The 27012-nt window shown below is 34.9% G+C and overlaps 2 protein-coding genes and 1 long non-coding RNA gene across 9 annotated transcripts in view; 2 read left to right on the forward strand and 1 right to left on the reverse strand.

The window, feature by feature from the left end:
* Window positions 1–15870, forward strand: part of LOC143240236 (uncharacterized) — a 40952-nt gene extending 25082 nt beyond the window's left edge. Inside the window, exons 2-4 of the mRNA XM_076482368.1 lie at window positions 11428–11595; window positions 14240–14408; window positions 15174–15870. Of these exons, the coding sequence (XP_076338483.1) occupies window positions 11428–11595; window positions 14240–14408; window positions 15174–15666 (830 nt within the window). The 3' untranslated portion in view covers window positions 15667–15870. The remainder of the gene's footprint in view (window positions 1–11427; window positions 11596–14239; window positions 14409–15173) is intronic.
* Window positions 15871–18291: 2421 nt separating this feature from the next.
* Window positions 18292–27012, reverse strand: part of LOC143240237 (unconventional myosin-Va-like) — a 51091-nt gene continuing 42370 nt past the window's right edge. For 3 of the 7 annotated variants that reach the window (XM_076482370.1, XM_076482373.1, XM_076482369.1), the window contains 7 exons: window positions 25621–25720; window positions 25288–25394; window positions 24285–24379; window positions 23111–23254; window positions 22342–22483; window positions 21724–21823; window positions 18292–21448 (listed from right to left, as the gene is read on the reverse strand). In XM_076482370.1, coding sequence (XP_076338485.1) covers window positions 21294–21448; window positions 21724–21823; window positions 22342–22483; window positions 23111–23254; window positions 24285–24379; window positions 25288–25394; window positions 25621–25720 — 843 coding nt within the window. In that variant the 3' untranslated portion in view covers window positions 18292–21293. Of the gene's footprint in view, window positions 21449–21723; window positions 21824–22341; window positions 22484–23079; window positions 23255–24284; window positions 24380–25287; window positions 25395–25620; window positions 25721–27012 lie in introns of those variants that run through there. The other 4 variants (XM_076482372.1, XM_076482371.1, XR_013021647.1 and 1 more) reach the window with 4 other exon arrangements.
* LOC143240238 (uncharacterized) lies at window positions 23261–24084 on the forward strand. The gene is made up of 2 exons (XR_013021648.1): window positions 23261–23448; window positions 23895–24084. It is a non-coding gene; the product is annotated as an uncharacterized LOC143240238 (long non-coding RNA).

Here is a 27012-nt window from a genome sequence, read left to right on the forward strand (position 1 = left end):
AAATCTGTACGTGATGGAGAAAACTGGATATTATAATTATTTTACATCACCTAAAAATTTCAAGACAATAAAAACCATCGCAGGCTTGTGTTATTGAATAGTTATGAGTTTATGTGTCAGTTTATCATCTGATTAAGCGTAGATAGCCATCGAGTAGCTTTGCGGGAAACGAGAAAAAAATCAGAATGGGACTAATGTGAGCCAAGAATTCACCCAGGAACGTATGATGGGTAAGCTGGTATGTTACATATTAGGGTAAGATCTTCCCCGCTGGGACAGCGGTAAGTCTGTGCTAACGTCTATTGCCCTCGATGGACACAGCAGACAGCTCCATGTCGCTTTGCTCCGAGAAAACACACACACACACATACATACTTCCCCTTAGAGCTTGAATTAACTATTAAAATAGTTTGAGTCAGTACAAGATTAAATGTTCTCTATGCCAATAAAAGATAACAAATAGTAACTATTATCTGAGAGATTCTTTAGGCAGAATATCCATGATTTCTTCAAGGCGGAAGGCTGGAAATTTCTCCCTCCACTCGTGTTTCCACAACAGTCAGTTGTCGTCCCTTCAACTAAGTTTAAAATAGTAACTAAATACAAATTAGGCTTAAGTGATTATATACGATATTAACCACATGACGACTTTTACCTTATTTCAAAATGACATGCCCTGAAATGGATGTTATATTAGATTCGTTAGAAACTGGCTTAGATCAAAGATATGATTTTTTTTACTTGTAATGTTTCGATATTTTTAAACGCCTGCATCTTTGTATGAAACTAAATATTGTATACTCCCGAACCCTAAAGAAATATTATACCCTCCTCTCCTCCCCCAAAATAAATATTATACTTCCCCTCCTCCCACAAAACTTGTATCCTCCCCCCTCCTCCAAACTAAATCAATCAGTTATTTTTTAATCATATCTGTACCAAATACCACACCTACTCGGCTTACAACTGACAAACTTCATATCCGAAAACGTTTAACGAATAAAATATCAAATTCTATAAACTTAAAAAAAAATGACTTATGGGGGTCGGAGTGTATTAATTGTACCCCACAGATCAGAGGAACAAGTTGTCAGCTCTTCTGTTGGTCGCCATGACAACTCCTCATGTTGTACATGAGCATCAAATCGTCATTAACAATCACATAATAACGTCCAAAAAAACAAGAGAAAGAAATGTGTTATTTTATAATAATTCTTGTAACTGTTTTTTATAATTATGAAAAAAAAATTGTATAATTTCAAACAAACTATTCCGTTTCCGGAATATTACCACAACATAATTTGTAATATAAGATTCCGTTTCCGGAATATTACCACAACATAATTTGTAATATAAGATTCCGTTTCCGGAATATTACCACAACATAATTTGTAATATAAGATTCCGTTTCCGGAATATTACCACAACATAATTTGTAATATAAGAATGGGTATGGAAGTCCGAAAATCGACTATTATTACATGATAAATTTTATAATTTTTTTTTTCTTTTGGCTTAAACTCGTTATATGCTAAAGATATAAAGCGTTAAAATGTGAAATGCATGTTTTCAGTTTACAGTTTTAGTTCATAAAATAAAAAGTTCACGTTTCTCTATAAACGTATTTCACGTCAACCTGAGGAAGTTATGAGAGGGAAACTATGGTTGTTTGGAACACGACTGTAATCTTAGTCGACTTAACAAAACCAAACACTTTCCTCTTGTTTTAATTGGTTACTAAACCAGCGCTTCCTGTTAACGTACTTACCCCTCCCATGACCCCAGACACGTGTTTGTCATCTCTGTTTAATTAAAAGAACAAGTTTCCGACATCATGTAATATGAAAGGTGTATTTCGGAAGTCTGTTCTCTGTCCTGCACGGTGCTGATAGCTGCCAACTGAAGTTGCCACTTTAGAAGTTAAAAGGGCTTTTTTAGAGAAAGGCCGTATCGTAAAAGTACTTTTTAGAAGGGCGGAGAAAACGTACTTTTATACGATATTCTGAATAAAAACATTGTACGGAAGGAGAGAAACAGCTCGACAACTGTTGGTATTTGATTATTTCTTTAGTTGAATAGACTGGAACAAAAAAGTGTAGTATCAACACACTCAGGACTACAGTAGCACCCATAACCTTTACACACTCAGGACTACAGTAGCACCCATAACATTTACACACTCAGGACTACATTGGCACCCATAACAACATTTATACACTCAGGACTACAGTAGTACTCATAACAACATGTACACACTAAGGAGTACATTAGCACCCAGAACAACATTTGCACACTAAGGACTGCAGCAGCACCCATAATAATATGTACACACTAAGGACTGCAGCAGCACCCATAATAATATGTACACACTCAAGACTACAGTAGTACTCATAACAACATGTACACATTAAGGACTACATTAGCACCCAGAACAACATTTGCCCACTAAGGACTACATTAGCACCCAGAACAACATTTGCACACTAAGGACTGCAGTAGCACCCATAATAACAAATACACACTAAGGACTGCAGCAACACCTATAATAACATGTACACACTAAGGACTGCAGCAACACCTATAATAACATGTACACACTAAGGACTGCAGCAACACCCATAACATGTACACACTAAGGACTGCAGCAACACCCATAATAACATGTACACACTAAGGACTGCAGCAACACCCATAATAACATTTACACACTAAGGACTACAGTAACACCCATAATAGCATGTACACACTCAGGACTACAGTAACACCCATAATAACATGTACACACTCAGGACTACAGTAACACCCATAATAACATGTACACACTCAGGACTACAGTAGTACTCATAACAACATGTACACATTAAGGACTACATTAGCACCCAGAACAACATTTGCACACTAAGGACTACATTAGCACCCCATAATAACATTTACACACTCAGGACTACAGTAACACCCATAATAACATGTACACACTCAGGACTACAGTAGTACTCATAACAACATGTACACATTAAGGACTACATTAGCACCCAGAACAACATTTGCCCACTAAGGACTACATTAGCACCCAGAACAACATTTGCACACTAAGGACTGCAGTAGCACCCATAATAACAAATACACACTAAGGACTGTAGCAACACCTATAATAACATGTACACACTAAGGACTGCAGCAACACCTATAATAACATGTACACACTAAGGACTGCAGCAACACCCATAACATGTACACACTAAGGACTACAGTAACACCCATAATAACATGTACACACTCAGGACTACAGTAACACCCATAATAGCATGTACACACTCAGGACTACAGTAACACCCATAATAACATGTACACACTCAGGACTACAGTAACACCCATAATAACATGTACACACTCAGGACCACAGTAACACCCATAATAACATGTACACACTAAGGACTACAGTAACACCCATAACAACATTTACACGCTTAGGACTACGGTGGCACCGATAAATAACATGTACACATGTGTACTTTAATACGGACATAATTATTATTACGTGTTGTAGTGACTGACTTACTTCGGTGTGTTGTCGTAGCTATCGTGACGAAATGTTCAGAAAAAACTTCTATAATTGTCATTCAATGTTTATTCCTTCATCTTGTTAGAAATGTTCTAACAGTTTGATATTTGCTTCTGAGGAACATCTTTCGGGGTGATTATCGTCAAAGGTTCTTTGTTCGTTTGTTACTTCATTAGACTATGGACTGGCTGAAGTCGAGCACTTCTCTATTCTTTATTGAAAAACAAGTTTTAATAAACCCCAGAGTTTGTTGTTGTTCACGTACTACGAACCAAAAACAGGAATATCGTTAATCAGCTAGCTCCTCGTCACTTAGCTAGGGTACATGTAACAGCCAGTTAAAGCTGTCGACCTACTCATAAACTACTCATAAAACGACGACTCGCACTCTGTTAGTACTACGTCACCATCACTTCGGTGTCAAGCCAAGGACTTGAAAGTCACGTGCTGTGTTCAAATTTAGGGTTCAGTGCAAGCTCAGGTTTAATAAACATTCCAGAAAATTCTCTTGAAAGCGTAAAGGAAACATAACGATTTATTTAAGTTTGTTTTTTTCTCGCGGCTTGCTGTAACAAAAAAAAAAGAAAGATGAACACGATTTATATTATAAGAACTTTTTTTATACATATATAAATTAAATAGTTCAATATATTGACGAGAACTGAAAACAGATATATACAAGATTTGCTGGCGTGATAATAAAACTATTAAATGTGTGTTAAAATATAAAATACTAGATAAATAAATAGAAATGTTTTTAAATAAGGTTGCATTTTTTTTTCACCAAATAAAGAAACCAGAGAGCGCTTAAAAAAGACACGAATTCCAACTCGGACAAGAAAGTTATCGCAGAATTTCTAGTGCAGGAATATCCCTAAGAGGATTGCATAATGATTACGCTTCATAATTATTTTTATTCCTTTCCAAAACTACCGTTTTCGATTCAAACATGTGTTCCAACTTTTGCTCTGACATTAATATAATTCAACTCAAAACATTCAAAATGTACAAAGAATATTCCCTAAAAAATATTATATCAGATATATATGTAAAAGGAACTCTCTCAAAATGTTGAAGTGAAATATGTTAATCACAACATATTTGCTTCAAAATTTAACATTTATATCACCGATTGTTTGTTTTTTGTTTATTGGAATTTCGCACAAAGCTACTCGAGGGTTATCTGCGCTAGCCGTCCCTAATTTAGCAGTGTAAGACTAGAGGGAAGGCAGCTAGTCATCACCACCCACCGCCAACTCTTGGGCTACTCTTTTACCAACGAAAAGTGGGATTTATCGTACCATTATAACGCCCCCACGGCTGGGAGGGCGAGCATGTTTAGCGCGACTCGGGCGCGAACCCGCGACCCTCAGATTACGAAGCGCACGCCTTAACGCGCTAGGCCATGCCAGGCCACCTATTGTTACTTAAGTATTTATAACAGATCACTTAAATGATTCTAATAGAAGTTTGTGAATGAAAGTCAGCCGTAACATGGTTCTGTTAGGGATTTTCCTGTAAGGGAAATTCACGGCACCTTTATCATTCAAACCGAATCTTTTATTTTCTTATGCCCGGCATGGCCAGGTGTTTAGGGGACGCGCAATCTGAGGGTCGCTGCTTCGAATCCCCGTAACAAAAATCATGACCGCCCTTTTAGCTGGGTGGGTGTTAAAAAGTTACAATCAATCCCACTGTTCGTTGGAAAAAGAAAAAGAGTAGCCCAAGAGTTGGCGGTGGGTGGTGATGACTAGCTTTCTTTCCTCTAGTCTTACACTGCTAAGTTAGGGATGGCTAGCGCAGATAGCCCTCATGTAGGTTTGCGCAAAATAAAAAAAAACAAACAAACCAATCTCTGCCCACCGCTGAGAAAAGAAGTAAAATATTGTACAGCGACACCTGGAAACAGATTATTGTAATCATAAATTCATTTTCTTTTTATATTTTACTGTTTTATAAGATCTTACCTGTGTTTCTGAGAAATAACTCGTATTGAATCTAAAAACTGCTTGGAAGTAAAATTTAAAATTATCAAACCACTTGTGGTTGAACCAGTTCGTAAGACTAATTTGTTTTTGATTTTAATCGCATAGTTACAGCCACGTGCTAAATGTACCTGTATCGCCGGTTATAACTTGTTTATGAAATTTGTTCCGTGACCATAAATCCAACTGTATACTTTTTATTAACCAGATACGGAAATGAACGTCCTATTAGTTGACAGATGAAAGTTTTCATTTCTTCAGTTTTTACTTTGTTTACTGTATAAACTACAAAAAAGTTCAGAAACTATTTAGATAGTAAAATGTAGCTTCTTGTGAGGTCAGAGATTTGTAATTCTCATTGATATATATTGATGCTTAGCGACATCTGTTGAGTCGGTGATTATAATCTGTAAATCGCGAGGAGGTATTTGACCTTGGGATTTTGATTGTAGTGCCATCTAGTGACAGTTACGTAAGGTTGTTATTTAGAAGCCTGTACTTTGATCGTGATAGTATTAACACCTGCCACACGAGCCATCTCGGTATTTTGATGTGGATGAAAAAAAAGTCATTCCGTGAAAGTTTGGAATGTTTTAATTAGACAAAACGAATACGTTTGTCACTAATTTCGAGGTCTCGGTTGTTGGACCAGAGCTGTGACCTGACCCTAGATCACGATAGCCAATAAGGATAAGTAAGTTAACTTGTAAATTAAAACGATGAAATATGCTTAAAATGTTTTAGATGTTGTTATAAATGTGACGGCTTAAGTTAAACTGTGGGTCCAGGGTTCAGGTAAGGGAAGAACTTATTTAAAGATATTCCGTTCGATCTGACGCACCAGCTAAATCGGAGATTCGTTAATTAATTACTGCGTTGACAACGAAATATAAAATAACGAGGGGGGGAGAGAAGAGGGATTGGAATTGTAACAAACAAACATCACAAACAGTTTTATTATTTGATATAACTAACAACCCAGTAAAACCCAAATATGCAGTGTTGAAGTAGATACATTACAAGATGGTTTCTCTAATGATTCTTAAAACTAAAAACATCTACACACTTTTGTTTGTTTGCTTTCTGTTTATATATATGGATTAGACTACAGTAGTATGTACCACTGTAGTCAGGTTTCTTTCTTTGTGAACCTGACGATGACCGAAGAAAGTCGAAAAGTTGTTCGCTCCTCTACATAGAGCTTTCTCTATCCATAGCAGCCGTTTTTACATATATAATGTTTGTTTCTTTGTTCTTGAATTTCGCGTAAAATTACACGAGGACTATCTGCGCTAGCCGTCCCTAATTCAGCAGTGTGAGACTAGAGTTATCACTACCCACTGACAACTCTTGGGCTACTCTTTTACCAACGAATAGTGGAATAGACTGTAACATTTGAACACCCTCACGGATGAAAAGACGAGCATATTTAGTACGACCGGGATTTGAACCCGCGACCCTCGGATTACGAGTCGAACGCCTTAACCAACCTGGTCATGCCGGGCCTTAAGAACAACAGTAAAGATGTAAATAGGCCTATCGAAGCGATCGTTTGCAAAGGGTTATGATTATTATTGGAACGCGAACTTTATATTGCTAAACAAATCGAACTGAATCCTTAGCTGATTAGATGGACTTCCTGAAAAAAAGGCCTGGATAAAATTCAGAAAGAATTTTGTGGTAAAACTGAATAACAGGACCTTTAGAAACTGAAAACCCTTCTTGTCATTGAAACATAAACCAAACTACAATAGTTATACGATATGTCTAACGTACAGAGAACTACATAAACCAAACTACAATAGTTATACGATATGTCTAAGGTACAGAGAACTACATAAACCAAACTACAATAGTTATACGATATGTCTAACGTACAGAGAACTACATAAACCAAACTACAATAGTTATACGATATGTCTAACGTACAGAGAACTACATAAACCAAACTACAATAGTTATACGATATGTCTAACGTACAGAGAACTACATAAACCAAACTACAATAGTTATACGATATGTCTAACGTACAGAGAACTACATAAACCAAACTACAATAGTTATACGATATGTCTAACGTACAGAGAACTACAGTCAATTACTTTCATTTTATTGGAGGCTTGGTCATTTCAGCGTTTTTCAAAGAAGTCGCAATCTTCGGGTCGCGGGAGCGAAACCCGTCGCTGAACATGCACGCCTTTTTAAGCAGTGGGAGGTGTTATAAAGTGATGATCAGTCCCACTACTGTTTATTAAAAAGTAGCCCAAGAGATTGCAGGTAGTGTTGCTACCTGGTTACCCACCTTTTGTTCTGTAGATAGCCTCAGCAGCTTCGCCGTAAACAACAAACAAACAATGTTTGTTTTTAAGGAGCAAATAGGCAAAAATAGGCCCAGCATGGCCAGGTGGTTTAAGGCGTTCGCCTCGTAATCTGAGGTTCGTGGGTTGTTATAATGTGACGGTCAATCCCACTATTCGTTGATAAAAGAGTAGCCCAAGAGTTGGCGGTGGATGGTGATGACTAGCTGTCTTTTCCCTCTAGTCTTACATTGCAAAATTAGGGACGGCTAGCGCAGATAGCCCTCGAATAGCTTGTGCGAAATTCTAAACAAACAAACAAACCGACTCAAATAAGTGAATATCGCCGGAGAAACATAAAAACACGTGAGGTATTTACATACAAAATAATCAGTGTTTTAAAGAACTAAGAGACTTAACCCTACACTTAAGTGACGGGGGTATGGACAGTATTGACATACGAGGTATTTGTTGCTATTGTTTCGTTGTTTTTTCAAAATATAAACGTGTCATAAGTGCTAATTCTGATAAGAATATATTCGAATAACGTTACTTGTATTTAATTTACTAAGGAATCATATTATGCTAATATAATAATGAGTAGGTAGAAAGCGATTTATAAGTTATTTTTATAGAAACAGGGCCTGAATACGTTTTATGTAATATATTTATTTCTTCATTTTATTATGTGTATAAATTATTGTTTGCCAACTTGTAATTTATTTTCAAAGCATCTGGCTGTCACGCTAGTTGTGCATGACAGAACATCCACAGATATTACCAATGTATGAATACAAGCTCCATTATTCGTACATTTTCGTTTCTGTAAGAGTACAAAGCAACACAATAGGTTATCGAAACCCAGCTTTGGGCGTTATAAAACACCAGATTTACAATTGAGCCATGGGGACGGCGCTATTTATATAACTGATTTTAATATATATTCCACACTGGATTAGTTCCAATGGTTTAGTAAAGGCTCTTAACAACATGAATAATAATTGTTGGTAAAAATTAGTATAATATTTAAGTAAACAAGAGAAGTTTTCCCAACATTCATCTCAGCTTGCCCATTTCACATTTAAAAATAGTTTCAGGTCTGTCCCACAACTCGCTACCAAAGAAGCCTTTCGTTTAATACCAGAACTCATCAGTTTGGCTTAACGATGAAAGATAGTTTTCGGAAACTCTACATGTGGATGCAATGTGATATTTAAAAGTTATGTTTTAAACACTTGTATCTTTCTAATACTTCGTTATCTCTCGGCGATTAAATCATAACTCTTACCATAATACCTACGTTATTATTTGTTGTACCAGGTGTGTTGTTGCATGTTTGTTTTCTGTTACGTTACGATAACAAACATATACTTTATTTGTTGTACAGTATTGTTGTACCAGGTGTGTTGTGATATGTTTCTTTGTTTTCTGTTACGTTACGATAACAAACATATACTTTATTTGTTGTACAGTATTGTTGTACCAGGTGTGTTGTGATATGTTTGTTTGTTTTCTGTTACGTTACGATAACAAACATATACTTTATTTGTTGTACAGTATTGTTGTACCAGGTGTGTTGTGGAATGTTTGTTTGTATTCTGTTACGTTACGATAACAAACATATACTTTATTTGTTGTACAGTATTGTTGTACCAGGTGTGTTGTGGAATGTTTGTTTGTTTTCTGTTACGTTACGATAACAAACATATACTTTATTTGTTGTACAGTATTGTTGTACCAGGTGTGTTGTGATATGTTTGTTTGTTTTCTGTTACGTTACGATAACAAACATATACTTTATTTGTTGTACAGTATTGTTGTACCAGGTGTGTTGTGATATGTTTGTTTGTTTTCTGTTACGTTACGATAACAAACATATACTTTATTTGTTGTACAGTATTGTTGTACCAGGTGTGTTGTGGAATGTTTGTTTGTTTTCTGTTACGTTACGATAACAAACATATACTTTATTTGTTGTACAGTATTGTTGTACCAGGTGTGTTGTGATATGTTTGTTTGTTTTCTGTTACATTACGATAACAAACATATACTTTTTTTGTTGTACAGTATTGTTGTACCAGGTGTGCTGTGATGTGTTTGTTTGTTTTCTGTTACGTTACGATAACAAACATATACTTTATTTGTTGTACAGTATTGTTGTACCAGGTGTCTTGTGGAATGTTTGTTTGTTTTCTGTTACGTTACGATAACAAACATGTACTTTATTTGTTGTACCAGGTGTGTTGCGGAATGTTTGTTTGTTTTCTGTTACGTTACGATAACAAACATATACTTTATTTGTTGTACAGTATTGTTGTACCAGGTGTGTTGTGATATGTTTGTTTGTTTTCTGTTACGTTACGATAACAAACATATACTTTATTTGTTGTACAGTATTGTTGTACCAGGTGTGCCGTGATATGTTTGTTTGTTTTCTGTTACGTTACGATAACAAACATATACTTTATTTGTTGTACAGTATTGTTGTACCAGGTGTGTTGTGATATGTTTGTTTGTTTAATGTTACGTTACGATAACAAACATATACTTTATTTGTTGTGCAGTATTGTTGAACCAGGTGTTGTGATGTGTTTGTTTGTTTTCTGTTACGTTACGATAACAAACATGTACTTTATTTGTTGTACCAGGTGTGTTGTGGAATGTTTGTTTGTTTTCTGTTACGTTACGATAACAAACATATACTTTATTTGTTGTACAGTATTGTTGTACCAGGTGTGCTGTGATATGTTTTTGTTTTCTGTTACGTTACGATAACAAACATATACTTTATTTGTTGTACAGTATTGTTGTATCAGGTGTGCTGTGATATGTTTTTGTTTTCTGTTACGTTACGATAACAAACATATACTTTATTTGTTGTACAGTATTGTTGAACCAGGCGTGTAGCATAAAAAGACGATAGCACTGTCGTCACCCTTTCCTTCCGTGTATTCGCGATGGGCACAGCACAGACAGCCCAAGCTGGTCCTTTGTTTTCTGTTACGTTACGATAACAAACATATACTTTATTTGTTGTACAGTATTGTTGTACCAGGTGTGCTGTGATATGTTTTTGTTTTCTGTTACGTTACGATAACAAACATATACTTTATTTGTTGTACAGTATTGTTGTACCAGGTGTGCTGTGATATGTTTTTGTTTTCTGTTACGTTACGATAACAAACATATACTTTATTTGTTGTACAGTATTGTTGAACCAGGCGTGTAGCATAAAAAGACGATAGCACTGTCGTCACCCTTTCCTTCCGTGTATTCGCGATGGGCACAGCACAGACAGCCCAAGCTGGTCCTTTGTGTTTAACGTTTTAAGATGAAAAGTGAGAAAAATAATATTTGAATGTTTTCTGACTTTCATTTCATTATAATCTGTGATGATGAGTGTATATTACTTTGCCCTGCCACCAGAGGACCGAACTAATAAATGTTGCATGTGTACCAACCTGAAGTTGTTACACGGTAGATTTGACTCTGTGTGTTTCTTAACGCCATATTTAACTAAACTGTTAGGACAAGTTATAAACTGTATGTATCATAAATATTGTTTGAATTACCTTCACACCAGGTGTCGGGATTGTACTTATCACAGTTAGTGGAATCGCCTGGAAACTCACCTCCCATGACGCCCCCTCGTGTCGAGCCATGCTGGGCTTACAGTCAGACAGTCCGGAACCCAACAGAAGGTTTGTACCACGAGTGACCCCTTACGGACGCCCCCATCATCCGTACGGAGGTGAGTATTATTGGTGTGGTCCTTCAGTTGAATGTTGTCGTTAAATACACGTTTATTTAATTAAAGTGTGACATTCATCTGTACAGTTGTACCCTCAGTATTTCTACACTTTCTGATGTGACACCTTCTCTGCTCTCGTCTCTATAGCTCACTGTTGAATAACACTGGAACTGTCACGAGTTTGAGATTAGTTACAGAACGTGACTTTGAAGCAGTAATTTTGAATAAGATAAATCTGTTACACTCACTTGTGAATAAGTTTAAAAACTATCTTACGAAAAAACGTTTGCTCAATTAGAAGTGAATCTTTAAAACATTTGAAAATTCGATTCCTAATTTATTTCAAATTCATAACCAAGTCAAATGAAATTGTAGTTTTGTAGCTAAAACAGTTGGACTTTTTGTGATTACTTAGTTTTCTGATTCTACATAAAGTGTTTACCTGATTGTTACTTTTCTCAAGAACTTAAGATAAAACAAGTTTCATCTGTCCCAGGTCGTTATGCAGTTTAGATGAAGTGTTGAAAGTTTCAGTTACTACGTTTTCCTACTTCTCAACTTTACCACAAAATATCAACGTTTTCCTGCTTTTTGTAGTGTAGTTATTTTAGTCCTTAATGACACGAATATGAAGAGAAAGTTCAATATGCGCACGTTTCTAAAGTTGCCCAAAATCTACTTCAGTTGGAAGTAACTTCGAAATTTCAGTACGTATAGTGTAGGAGCGAACAATACTAGACTAAGCACTTTCAACGCGAACGCCTAGCGACCACGGATTTTTACTTTATATGTCGCAAGTTTTGTAATATATATTAATTCAAGTTGCAATGAATTAATTTCCAGTTGCTTAATAACTGAGACAGTTAACTATTACATTTTATCTCTAAAGAAATATTTAGTCTTGAAATCGTGTTAAATCTAAAGTGAAAGAGTATCCATTAATAATATATACATGTACTCTCTCATTTTCACTCGATCATCTGCTGTTATTGCTACCACATATTTTCTCTTACACGTCGTTATCCCTAAAGGTTAATACACTCTTCAGTTCCTTGGAATCGAATGTGTGTAATATTAACACTCAGTTTACGAATATCAGTTGCTAGTCCTTGAAGATCTAGATTACGGCGTAATTTTCTTGTGTTGGTGTTGCATCCAGAAACACTTGAACAAATAGAAGTCGAAACTCGTATGTTTTACTTCAAGTAAAATGAAACAACCTTCCATTACTCACACCGTCTATAAACGGTTCTTATTTCACCTGGAAGCAGACCCCGGGGAGTGGCAAAGCAAGTACGTCTACGGACTTACACCATTAAAAACGGGGTTTCGATATCCGTGGTTGGCAGAGCACAGATAGCCAACTGTGTAGCCTTCTGCTTAATTCTAAACAAACTACCTGATAACCATCTGTGAACATGTGATGTAGTGAATTAGGACCCAACTTCACTGTAAACTCAGTTTTACAGCACGTGCATGAAATAATGTAATGTGAGTTGCTTTATTTTTCTGACCTAATGCACAGTTGTGGCTTCTTTTCATTAAAGTGAAGAAAGTGTTCAGTGTTCCTCCATCCTTCTCACTTGGCTACCGGGTCTATAGAAACCCCGGGTTTTACTCCTGTAGATAAAGTGAAGAAAGTGTTCAGTGTTCCTCCATCCTTCTCACTTGGCTACCGGGTCTATAGAAACCCCGGGTTTTACTCCTGTAGATAAAGTGAAGAAAGTGTTACTCCAACTTGTATATTACACATTTTGCTTTTATTTGTTTGTTTTGGAATTTCGCGCAAAGCTACACGAGGGCTATCGACGCTAGCCGTCCCTAATTTAGTAGTGTAAGACTAGAGGGAAGGCAGCTAGTCATCACCACCCATCGTCAACTCTTGGACTACTCTTTTACCAACGAATAGTGGGATTGACCATCACATTATATGCCCCCACGGCTGAAAGGGTGAACATATTTGGTCCGAGGAGGATGCGAACCTGCGACCCTCAGATTACGAGTCGCACGCCTTAAACCACCTGGCGGTGCCGGGACGTACATTTTGCTACGAGGTAGAAAGGAAATTAAAATATTTCATTTATTTTTATCTGCGACTCATAAAGATAGTATGAAGAGAGTTTATAAACACACGGGTAAAGAAGGTCAGGCTACAAGTTTGACTAGTCGTCGCGAAGTAAGGTTTTCCACACGAACGTGCTTTGTTTGTTCATGTGGTGATAAAATAATAACAGTGTGTTTCAGTTTGTTACCTCTGATGATAACACATTTTTATGCTGTTTTTATTCCCTCCCCTTGGCTCCCCCTCACTAGTACATCGGTAAGTTTACGGATTTACAACTTTAAAATCTGCAGTTCGATTCCCCTCCATGGAAAAACACAACCTTCCGTATGGTTTGACAGATTTCTCTAAACCTTACTTTTATTTTGTTTTGTAATGTCTGTTTTTCGATGATTGTAGGTACGGTCGTTTTATTGTTATTGATACGACCAACGTTTTACATTAATAAATGAGGGTAGCTTTTCGAGTTGGTTGTAAACGTTGAAAATCTATTTTTGTAATGAATTATTCAGTCTGAAATATAAAACCACTTCATTTAACTCCAGTATTCAATTAATAATTCAAAACATATCATTCTAATAGCTATGATGTATCCTGAGTTCCAACAGCGCCCTCCGCCTCCTTCCTACCAGGCTTCCATGCAAGAATATCGCCTTAGACTACTTTTACTAGATCGTCAGCAGGTGGCAGCACCATCGCTGATTTCTCCGCCTCCAACATATCGCTCAAATCCGAGCAGTACCTTACAGAGGTATAGTGTTTTTTGTTTGTTCGTCTCATTTCTGTCTAAACCTTAATTTAAAGTCTGATTAAAGGATAGCACACGTTTCTAAATATCGGTCAGTATATTTAATTTTGTTAACGCTTATCTGTGTAAATTATCACTAGTTTCGTATGACACTGGCACCAACTTAATATTTACCCAAGACTTTAACATTCAAAATAAGGCAGCGCCAACTAAAATATGCATGAGATACGAACAGGAATTCCTTTATAAAACTCGAATTTGTAAACCAAGGTTTTATAGCCCCTGTAGAATTTATTACTTTAAAAAAACTAAGTTATCACAAATTTATTCCATTTAATCATGTAAAACAGTGGTTCCCAACCAGGGGTGCGAGATAACATTTCAGTTTATGCAAATTTTAGTTTATTGTAATATTATTCTTTTCCAAATGTTTCGTTTTCGTTTATATATCATTAAAAATTAATTATAAAAATGTGTTTTGGCCACCTTCACCTTTATTCCTAAATAAATTATTACTATGAGGGGTGCGATAACATATTAAATTTTTTTAGGGGTGCGGGGCATAAAAAAGGTTGGGAACCACTGATGTAAAAGTTAAATTAAATTCGTCACTGAAGACGTGGTTATGACATGATATGGGGAACCGGTGGAAAGTGCCATTTTGTGTCTAGGATATCTGTTGAAAATTATCACACGTCTTCAGAGTGAAAGGCAGAAGTTGTGTCAGATTTTAAAATACAAACCGTTTAAATATTCTGTTTGTTTTAGGCATCCCCTTAGCGTGGTCGAACGTGATCACAGTGGACCCCCGAGTTACCGGTCACGTGCCAGTTCTGGAATGGCTCTGCGAACAAGTTCGGACACTCGGGAATTTCGTAGAAGTGGTACTGTTCACGAGAGTAGTGCTGCACGAGCTAACACTAGTCATAGCCGTAACCCGTCGTTATCTTTAAGTTTTCTGTCTCAAGAATCTCTCTTTGTGAACTCGAATCACTCCCGTCCGTCGGAACTTATTCAACAGGCTCAGGTTAGGACTTCTACCGGCGACAGCAGGAACAATGAAGCAGGAGCAACCTGTAGTGAACAAACTGTGAGAAAGAACTCCGATATTAACAAGGTAACCATTCTGCAAACTACAGACTCCTCCCAGGTCCTCACGCAAGATACCGTGGTAGTCTCCGTGAATGGACGAACTGTTGAGTCACCAGTAGCGTCATCTAGTGTCAACCAAGGAGAAGTGCAAATCTTAGCGCACGTATAACACCAGGTGGCAATAAACAACCTCAGGTGACATTAACTTTCACTGCTATTATATTTGTAAAAAAGAAACATCAACCAAAAGATAGCTGTGTTTTTTCTAATTCAATTAAAAAACATGTTATTTCACGGTAAAAAAATGTTCTTATAGAGTGTCTTTTTTGCTACTAAAATATAGATTTTAAGAATAAAATATCTTTGAAAAGCATATGTATTTAACGTTAGTTATTTGTGAACCTAATTACAAGTAGTACTAGTAATAATATATTGAATACATTTGTCTCACCAACTGTCGTTGTTACCAGTACCTTATGTAAATATTTGTAAGATAATTCATTTCAAGTGTCCCAGTTACAGGTAATGTTGCTTCAGGTATAGCATTTAGGTTCTGAAAAGTACTTTATGTATTTTATAATTTACTTGTAAACTGTTAAACTTTGTTCGACAAAACAAAGATATATATACAAGCTGTCACAGTCCTGTTTGTTGTTGTTGTTTTGTTTGTCATAATAGCAGAAGAAACATCACGCATGCAAATTTCAACTTTTTCTATGTTTTAAAACGTCGTAACGAAAACTGTCTTCAACTGTTTTTAATCCACTCGCTTTGTGAGTTAATTAACATTAATTGAATCAAATAAATTTTTAAGGAAGACTTCAGAGTTAAAACCAAGTCATTGAAAAACTTGAAACATTTGACAAGTTGAAGTCAATCAAAGTAGGCACTTGAAAGTCAATAACAAGTGTAGTTACTACGAACATATAATTTTACAAAAGAAGAGAATCAGAACTATACATTGTGGTAGGTTAAATACATAATGTAAGATTTAGGGCTATATATCATGGTAGATTAAATACACGATGTAAGATTTGGGACTATATACTGTGGTAGGTTAAATACAAAATGTAATTTAATTAACAATAAAGTTTAAATTTACTAATTTTCAGTTGATTTGATAAGCAAGACTTCCCTTGTGTATAAACAAGAGGGAATCGTCAACAGTTGGGGCACTTGAAATATGGAATTAGAGTGTATTAATCTATAAAACCTTAGGCGTGATCAAATAAATCAATCGAAGGGGTTAACCTCCTGAATCCAAAACTATAATTAGATCACAAATCGGTCAAGAGGTGACGCAACTATGAACCAAAGGTCCAAAGGTTTGTACTTCAGAAAACAACACTCAGAGCCGTTATGCCGCGGCACGGATCGTGTGGTGACATATACCATAAGCTTTTATAGCGGTAAAAGACCAAAGACTGGTGCATTTCTATGTAGAGAAGAAAGGTTCGACTGAAGAGGACATGTGCAAGTTTTGAAAAGTATTCTTCCTTGATAGGGATCTAACCTTTAATTATAGCCCCGTGGTCGTATTATTAGGTAGTGTATTGTTATTTCATTGGATCAGAGTTTCAATACAGTATATACGTCGTTAAGGGAGACGATTTCAATTTCACTGGGGATTCGTGTTACCTTATTCTGTTCTTTCACAAAAACGGTCATGGCATTTTAACAGGATGTTAAAATCTTCTAGTAATTTTTAATCGCCGACCTGTAAATCCGTATCTTGCGGCACGTGATGAATTTGTTTTACACGATCAAAAGAAAGTGTGGTCACATTACTTCGGATCAAATAGTTTTGGGTTTGTTTGTGCTAGCCGTCCCTAATTTAGCAGTGTAAGACTAGAGGGAAGGCAGCTAGTCATCACCACCCACCGCCAACTCTTGGGCTACTCTTTTACCAACGAATAGTGGGATTGACCGTAACTTTATAACGTCCCCACGGCTGGGAGGGCGAGCATGTTTGGCGCGACGCGAGCGCGAACCTCAGATTACGAGTCGCACGCCTTAACACGCTTGGCCATGTCGGGCCTGGTTTTGGGATTTTAAAATATTGGACGTACATTAAACGTTTTCTACATCTTGTTTCGTCAATACAAATGATAACATTTGTTTTACGTTATATCTTGTTGCTAGTATCAAAATATTTAGAAGCGAAATAAGTAACAATTTTAATAAAAAATATATGTAGTTTAACTATTAAAGGAAGATGCCTCCCAGTAGATTCACAACGCTAGAATCCTAGTTTCGCTACCCGTGGTGGCTAAAGCAAAGATAATCCAATGTGTAGCTTTGTGCTTTAATTAGAAAGAAACACGGCCCGGCATGGATAGGTGATTAAGGTGCTCGACTCGCAATCGGAGGATCGCGGGTTCGAATCCTCGTCGCACCAAATATGTTCGCCCTTTCAGCCATGGGGGCGTTATAACGTGATGGTCAATCCCATTATTCGTTGGTAAAAGAGTAGTCCAAGAGTTGGCATTGGTTGGTGATGATGATTAGCTGCTGAATTAGGGACATTCTAGTCTCGCAGATAATCTGAGGTATACGATGAGTGAATGAATTTTTTTAAAAATAATTACTAAAATTTCTTTACAGTAACTCACAATAATAAGCAAAAGTACAAATATACTGTTCAATAAAACATAAAAATGTAATATCACATTAGTCACCTGGGCAATACCAGTGTTATTTCTCGTCGACGCAAGATGGCACCACAAGACACCCAAACATTCCATTTTTAATGTTCAATAAAGCGCCTTTCATGTTAACCTTATAAAACACGAGGTATACATAAAGAAATTTATTTTGCACATATAAATGGTATTTCACACAAATTCTGGAATCAAAACTGATTTCGGATTATGTTCAAATGAAAAAAGAAATGTACAATATTACGCCTTTTTTTAAAACAGTAAAAATAATTACTTAAGTACTATGAATTTACAAAATAAGAGAATTTAGTACATAATTTATTTCTTTTAATTAAGTTAAAAATGATTTAATTGTTAAACAACAAATACATTTCAATAATAAACGCATCTACTGAACAACTAACAATAACAAAATCAACAATTTTTAAGAATTGTTGTAGTGATTCTTTAATAAATGTGAAAAAGGAAAACATAAGTGAGAATACGTTCTGTTATTTTGTATTTCGTAAATATGCCGGAAGAGGTCGCTACTTTTTGTTTAAATCAATTTCGTGTTTATACTATCGCGGAGAGATAAAAGTGTAAATTGTAAATGCTACTTAAATTAAATTCATACATATTAACAAACTGATATATTTACAGTAACGTACAGTAATATAGTTGGTATTTCTTTGATAGAGTGTTTTGATAAAGCATTCATGATGAAACTTTGTAGAATGGACGGCAACTGCCTCTTATGGAGACACAAGTGTAGAGGACGACGTTTCGAATGTCTTTCGCCTTCAATATAGTTCGTCTTAAAATATAGTTATACGCACGTAATGTTATAATCGTGATGTTAAACAGTAGTTTAAATATGTTTAAACAATTATATATACGGTTCATACATAACTCGCTCGTTTGTGCGTACCCTTTCGGAAAAAGACTGCTGTCGAAATAATAACAGACAATCGACACTCTCGTAGCCTGTTCAGTAATAAGCCACGAAGTGATGTCACACAACTAACTGCCAATTAGCGTGTAACTAGTCTTTCTACGAAGCTAATTCCAGGCAGAGGCTTTAGCTGCAAGGCCGAAGGCTTACAACACTAAAACCAAGGTTTCCATAGTATGATTGGTTTGTTTTGAATTTCGCGCAAACTACACGATGACTATCTGCGCTAGCCGTCCCTAATTTAGCAGTGTAAGACTAGAGGGAAGGCAGCTAGTCATCACCACCCACCGCCAACTCTTGGGCTACTTTTTTACCAACGAATAGTGGGATTGACCGTGACATTATAAAGCCCCCTGAAGTCGATATCAAACCAGATCCTCTCAGGTTTATAGAACCTAAATCTCGATTTGGGTAACAAAGTTCAACAGTACAGTTAAAACTATGTGGTTTTTATTTTAAGTTTCAAATAATTATAACAATATCAAACAAATTAGTCCTAACTTATTAGGAGATAGCCAATCATGTCTACAACCTGACATTTAATATGCGATATTTTTAAAAGAAATTATTTTTGTGATTTAATTATGGTGCTTTCAATTTATATTTCCTCATACTCTTGAGGTTTTAATTTCTGTTCCCTTATTCTACTAATTACAGAACATTAATAAATACAACATTTAAAACTGAGATTCACTATTCTTCACTACTACTTACATATGCTTTAAGTTTTTCTTTTGCATTTTTTCTATGACGTAACATGCTTATCCAGTTAACCTAGAAACAGTAATAAAAGTTATAAATTAACCTAGTGATGTTTATTTTTAAATATTTAACTCGTTGAAGGATCAGGACAACCTTCAAAGTAGAAAGAACCAACAGAAGCAATGATGTGAAAATAGCAAAACTAAGAAAGAGCTAATAGGTGGCAGTAATACCGCTGAACGAGATACTATTCGGTCAATATTGTTTTAATTACTTCTTTCTATATGAGGTAGGTCGATATGATCGACTTTGTAACCTCAAATTAATCATTAGAGTTTCTGCACTCTTACTTTTAATATTTTATGTAACTTCATAAAACGTAGTAAACTTGTAGTAAACATTAGAAGTCTTTTCATACGAAAAATCAGATTTTTTGATTAAGTATTCGTACTAAAGATAAGTCCTTGAATGTATGGAATCAGTCTTGACTGCTTTGAGTGCAAAGTGACTTTCATATTAAGTTTAAAATATTTTGCTTTACTTGAAAATTTGTAATTTCATTTGCCAAACATTTAAAGATTTTTTAATAAATAACAAATGTTTTTCAATAAAACTTTATATATAATCTGTTATTTTCTCTAACTTTATATGGACTCGGTCGATTTGAACAACCTTGTAACCGATATAAAAAAGAACAATTCTACTTTTCGCCGTTTATTTCCCACTAAGGTCACTTGCTCTACCATTCTGTCTACTTGTAACTCACAAATTACACAAGATGACGCTGTTACATTAAATCACTTCAGGTCGTGATTTATACCTTTATTTAAAAGGATCGCGTAGTCAGTAAACCTAAGTTAATAGTACTTCTTTTATCTTAGAGATGTCACTAGAGTAGATATATTGCATTAATTAGCCACTTTTACTGGAAGCACGGAAAGATCAAATAAGTATTGACGTCACATACGAAAATGATCGGATTGTGTCACTTTCTTCAAATGAAATGGCACTTATGTTTACACGTGAAAAAACACCAAAATAAATTGGATACGATTTGAATCGGCTATCTCGTATTAAAAACAAATTAAACCATACTTATAAAGACATATACATATATACATATAATTTGTTTTTTAGAACAGAGTTATCTTACGAACAATATACAATTAACTGAATTAGTAAAGGCATCAATAACTTAAACTGAACGTTATATACATATAAAACGTGAGCATAACTAACAGATGTTATAAATCGATATTTGTCATCATTTTCACTTTTTAGTGTTTACGTTTCCTTATAAAAAAAATAATTAGAGACGAGTACAGAACGTAACGTGCGTGTTGTCCATTATATACAACAGTTAGATGCATCAGGTACCTTCAATTTGCTGACTCTTACACACGTGCTATACACTTACTGGCTGCATTTAATTGAAACCACCAATACCCAGCAACCTTGTTTCTGAGTACAGCATGACTGTCGTAGACTTTCTTTTACAAGTTATGTGTTGGCTGTGGTCTTTAGTTCTAGATACTGGTATGGGACATGGATTTTGTAGTTTTTGTGTTCCACCACCAGGTGGCCGCGTCGCTCCGAGGCTCCCAACACCACCACCGTTTCTCCCTTCACAATCTGAACTTCTCCGCTGCCGTCTTCTAAAATAATGGTCTTGTTTAACAAACTTAAAGATATATATCTAAATGTAATAAGTTACAATACGGACTTTTATTATATAAATTAACCCGCGTGAAACTTACATTTTAACATGTTAAAAAAAATTAATGTCATACATTAAATATTAGTAATCTACGTAATATTAAAATACTTCAAGATTCCTTTATTTTACAGAAATAATCATTTTATTTTTCATGTATTAAACTGTCTACAATTCCTTAATTTTACAAAAAGACAACCTTATATACAGACTAACCTGGAAAGTTAACCCTTATAACCCTGCTTTGAGGATACCCTATTCTGGTGCTACCAGTCACAGTGTATGGCCGACTGGGTGGGACTGGAGGCGGGTGTTCCTTGATAAAATGAACAGTTTTTCATTAATGGCATCCAAAAACACCATCCCAACTGCTGACACGTCAACCAGTTAAATCTAATGTTACTGTTAAAACCACGTGTAGTGGCATCCAAAAACACCATCCCAACTACTAACACCTCAACCAGTTAAATCTAATGTTCCTGTTAAAACCACGCATAGTGGCATCCAAAAACACCATCCAAACTGCTGACACCTCAACCAGTTAAATCTAATGTTACTGTTAAAACCACGTGTAGTGGCATCCAAACTGCTGACACCTCAACCAGTTAAATCTAATGTTACTGTTAAAACCACGTGTAGTGGCATCCAAAAACACCATCCCAACTGCTGACAACCTCAACCAGTGAAATCTAATTAATTAATTTTAATTATATCTCCTCCACACTTGTATACTGTAAATAACACTGAAGAATCTGTTTAATAATTAACTATTGTACATATTTACATGAACATAATGTAAACATCAAGATTTTAATAAACTATTAACAATAATACCAGATCTTGTCCAATGAAAGTAAACAGGTGTTTCACTGCTTTGTTATCTTGGTCCACGTCAGTAGGAGGGGTTCCAGCAACAGGTTGAGAACATGGTCTAGAAGTGTTTCTAATAGCAGGTGGAAGGGAATAAGGAAAAGGTCTGAAAAATATACATACGTGTATTAATCAAATATGAAACTTTTGAAACAAAAAGTGAACATGTGTTCAATTTCATGATCACTAAGCCTACTTGGAAACAAAAGCCAAGCACTTATTCAGTTTGACTGTTCTTATAAGTGTATATTATATACTAATTTCCAGGATCTTTCTGTCCGTGTAGTGTAATTAATGCACATTTTTTTTTCAGAAAAAAATCTTTCTCCTTTGAAATAGTGTAGTTTCTTCACTGCGATCACGATGATTAGTCTTAACACAATGCTTGTTTGAAAACTCTAAACTAGGGACAACAAGACCAAATTTTCCAGCATTCATTTCTCTCTCTCTCTTTTTTTTTTTTTCCTTCAGTTTTCTCACTTACTGAGACAACTTAGATTTATGTTTCCGTAAAAACTTCCACTTTACGAAGATAGTTTTCCCAGAAATTCTAGGTAACTAAGATAGTTCAGTTAGCTCTGATAATTAGGCTTAGCAGAAGTTATGGAAAAAGTTAATGATAAATACCTACACTGATTTATTTATTTTTTTGTACATTTTATAAAGTTCATAAATAACTATAATACGTTATGACGTATTTACCTTATCAATGAATGTAAGATATAAACCTTACTTTGTGGCCCGTGGTCGAGGATTATGTTGTAATGTGAGCCACCCTTTACGTAGTTTCCAATCTCTCCATGTTGATTGGACAAGTACTGCTGCATTGTGGCGTCGCTCTGCTCGTAACCTATCCAGTTCCTGTCGTGCCCCCTCACTGCAAAAAAAAACTTATCTCAAATACTACTTACTGCACACATTAAAACACATATTTCAACAGTACTCAAAGCAAGAAATGGCATAAAATAAAATTTGAAAGGTAAAAATTTTCTGGTGAAAACGAGTTCAACTTCAATGAATAGACGATGGAATAATCAGCAGTCTAAAGAAATGTCCACAGCTTTAATATTTGTAAGTTATTAAAGTCCAAAAAACCCTTTAAAATATTTCTAGGTAGCTCATTGTAATGCCTTTTAATTTATCATAGATCTTTAAAACAAATTTACGAATTATGTACTTCTAAGCTTCAAAAATAATTATTTTAGGGTAACTGGTTGAAATCCTTGTATGACAACAACACTAGAAACAAACTATCAACTATTGAAATAAACAATATGTGGTAAAAATTATTACAATTATACTCATCATAAGACATTATTGTTAGGCCTATTTAATACGTTTAATGCTAATGTCTTATGACAGTTATAACTGTAATATGTCAGAAGTCCAAAATACATTAAATAATTAAGTGATTTCACATGAAACAATAAGACATCTTGTTATTACATAAAACTGTTTTTCTGTCACTGTGTTTAAAGTTATGTGTTGCTAAAACATACAACTTTCACTATTTCCAGTTGTTAAATATTACAGTTAGCAGTTAGAGCAGTTTTCCAGTGTGGGAGTTGTGGCACTCCTTAAGACCTTGAAGCTATTTCTGGGGTTGGAACACCAAAAGAAAGATGCTGAATTAATTTTATTTCTAAATGAACTATATGCCAATAAAAATTATGTTGAATTAATTAAATGATACAGTATGTCTAAAAAGAGATGTTACTGTTTTTATATAACCATGTTACATTACACTTTTTAAGGCATTTTTAAAGGTTTGGGAGGCTCAATTGTTTTATTCACATCAAGGGAGCCTCAAACTAAAAGTTTGGAACCACTGAATTTGAATAATATTTAAACTGTTTTTACAATATGGTGACATCTGTCTTTTAAAGTTTATGACAAAAAAATCAAACCTCAGAAAGATGTATCTCTTTCCTAATGACCAAGACGTGGAAGCAGTGGTTAACTTGCTGGTTTTTAGTACTCTTATGAAACAATCTAATATAATCTGTAAAAAGAATTCAAAACTACATCTAAATCCACTAGAGGTCGCATAAGTTTATATACAGCGACACTAAAACAATAATTTAATTAACTAAAATATATAACATAAAACTTCACTAATATATCCACAAAAATTTAAGAGATTTGATTTAATGGGGAAAATAACTTACGTTTTTATAATCTACCTACCACAATTCTCTTTTTTTTTCATTTTAATGACCTTAGCAGTTTAACTTTATGATGTTCTATGATAAAACAAATTAAAACTGACAAAAACAATTCATATAATGCTATTTATCTAGATGCTATTGGTTCTAGTTGTCAAGTCCATAACATATAAATCTATTTAGTCCTATTTACCTGACAACACGTAAATTATCAGTTTTCACATTTTCTACTCATTCTAAAGTCAATTAACTTAATATATCCTATACCCAAGACACCATACCCATGAGAAAGTAGTTAGAAAAGTTTAAGTCAGGTAAATAAGTGATACTTAAGCTAGTTTTTCTGGTAGAGATTAGCAGTGAATTTTGTGGTTCATTACTATATCAATAATTTATTTACTACGTTTCACTAAATCAGCTTTCATGCGATTGTGTAGTGGAACAGGCCTATTTTAGAACCACATTTCATGAAATAAACTTAGATATGATGGTGTAACATCAGTAGGCCTAGTTTAAAGCTACGTTTAACCAAATCGGCTTACATATGATTGTGTAACGTCAGTAGGCCTAGTTTAAAGCTACGTTTAACCAAATCGGCTTACATATGATTGTGTAACGTCAGTAGGCCTAGTTTAAAGCTACGTTTAACCAAATCGGCTTACATATGATTGTGTAATGTCAGTAGGCCTAGCTTAAAACTATATAGTAAAGAAGAAAACTTCTAAATATAAATAACATATCTTACTTTGCAGTCTTCAACAGCTTTATCTTCAGTGCGTTTTAATTGCTTGGAAGATGCTAAAATTCGGTAACGAGCAGCAAAAGCCTTGAATCTCATACGATGAGGATAACCTGAAACAAGCAGATGAACTTGTTAAGTTTACCTTCTTATACAGCATGTGGCACTATTTCTTCAATTAATTGTTCTACCCAGTTACAAAACCTAAAAAGGCTTGCAAATTGCTCGTGCACAATGTTTTCTGCTATAATTTCAGTGTATTACTTCCTTATGTTCAAGATTCAACTAATTCTTGAGTGTAAGGAAGTATCCTCACAATGAAACATGGATATATCATACCTCCTGCCATTAAGTGGACTGTTTCGACAACTTGAAGTGCTCTGATCTGTCTGATGACTTCTCTTCTATCAAAATGAGGTTGTTCTTCATAGCTGTTAGACTAGATACAGAATATCAGTAACACAGACATTTAGGATCATTCACTGCAGTTATATTACAAAAAAAAACTAAGATAAAAAAACAAACTGGTTTGTAAATATGAAAAAACAGAGGTTCAGAGATTCATCACAACTGTTTAGCTACCAACTCACACCACTTCTGTAAGATAAGAGTGAAAATAATCAGAACATTTACAAATGTATATGTGAAATTATACAATCAACTAATATAGTTAGAAAAATACATTTAAGTATTGCTGAAAGTTCTGTGGACCTGTTGAAAAACTAATTAATCAAAAACCTACAGCCAAACAGTTTTGGCAAAAACAAAAACTAGCGCATATAAGAGTAGAGAACTTTTGTAAATGACAATATGTCTGGTTTCAAAGAAACAAGAAGAAGGATTTTAATGGGTTTATCTCAGGTTTCATAGAAACAAATACATAGTTGACAGCTGTTCCACTTCACAACTAAAAGAAACAAGAAGGATTTTAATGGGTTTATCTCAGGTTTCTCAGGAAAAAATACATAGTTTATAGTTGTTCCACTTCAAGACTTAAAGAAACAAGAAGGAGGATTTATTAGAAATACATACATAGTTTATAACTGTTCCACTTCTGGACTTAAAGAAACAAGAAGGAGGATTTTAATGGGTTTATCTCAGGTTTCTGAGATACAAATACATAGATAATAACTGTTCCACTTCAGGACTTAAAGAAACATGAAGGAGGATTTTAATGGGTTTATCTCAGGTTTCTGAGATACAAATACACAGATAATAACTGTTTCACTTCTGGACTTAAAGAAACATGAAGGAGGATTTTAATGGGTTTATCTCAGATTTATTAGACAAATACATAGTTTATAGCTGTTTCACTTCTGGACTTAAAGAAACATGAAGGATTTTAATGGGTTTATCTCAGATTTCTTAGGAAAAAATACAGTTTATAGGTGTTCCATTTTAGGACTTAAAGAAACAAAATGGAGAATTGTAATTGATCTATATTACAATCAAGAATTTAAAAGACAGCTTATAGTTGGGTTTACTTCTATTCCAGGCTTACCATAATGTATTACCACCAATATTCTTAAAGTAACACTTAAATCAAATTTATTCAAAGAACATGAGTGGATGATATACAAAAGAAATGGTGAAATTCTTGATACTGTGTTAATTACTTTCCTACTGGGACAAGAAGCTTATGTTTTAAATACCTTAATAAATATAGTCTGTTCACTGGTGAACATTTTAATGGCTTTACAACTGCATACAATAAATAAATAAATAATATAG

The sequence above is a fragment of the Tachypleus tridentatus genome, chromosome 13 (assembly GCF_004210375.1).
Source record: "Tachypleus tridentatus isolate NWPU-2018 chromosome 13, ASM421037v1, whole genome shotgun sequence".
NCBI lineage: Eukaryota > Metazoa > Arthropoda > Merostomata > Xiphosura > Limulidae > Tachypleus > Tachypleus tridentatus.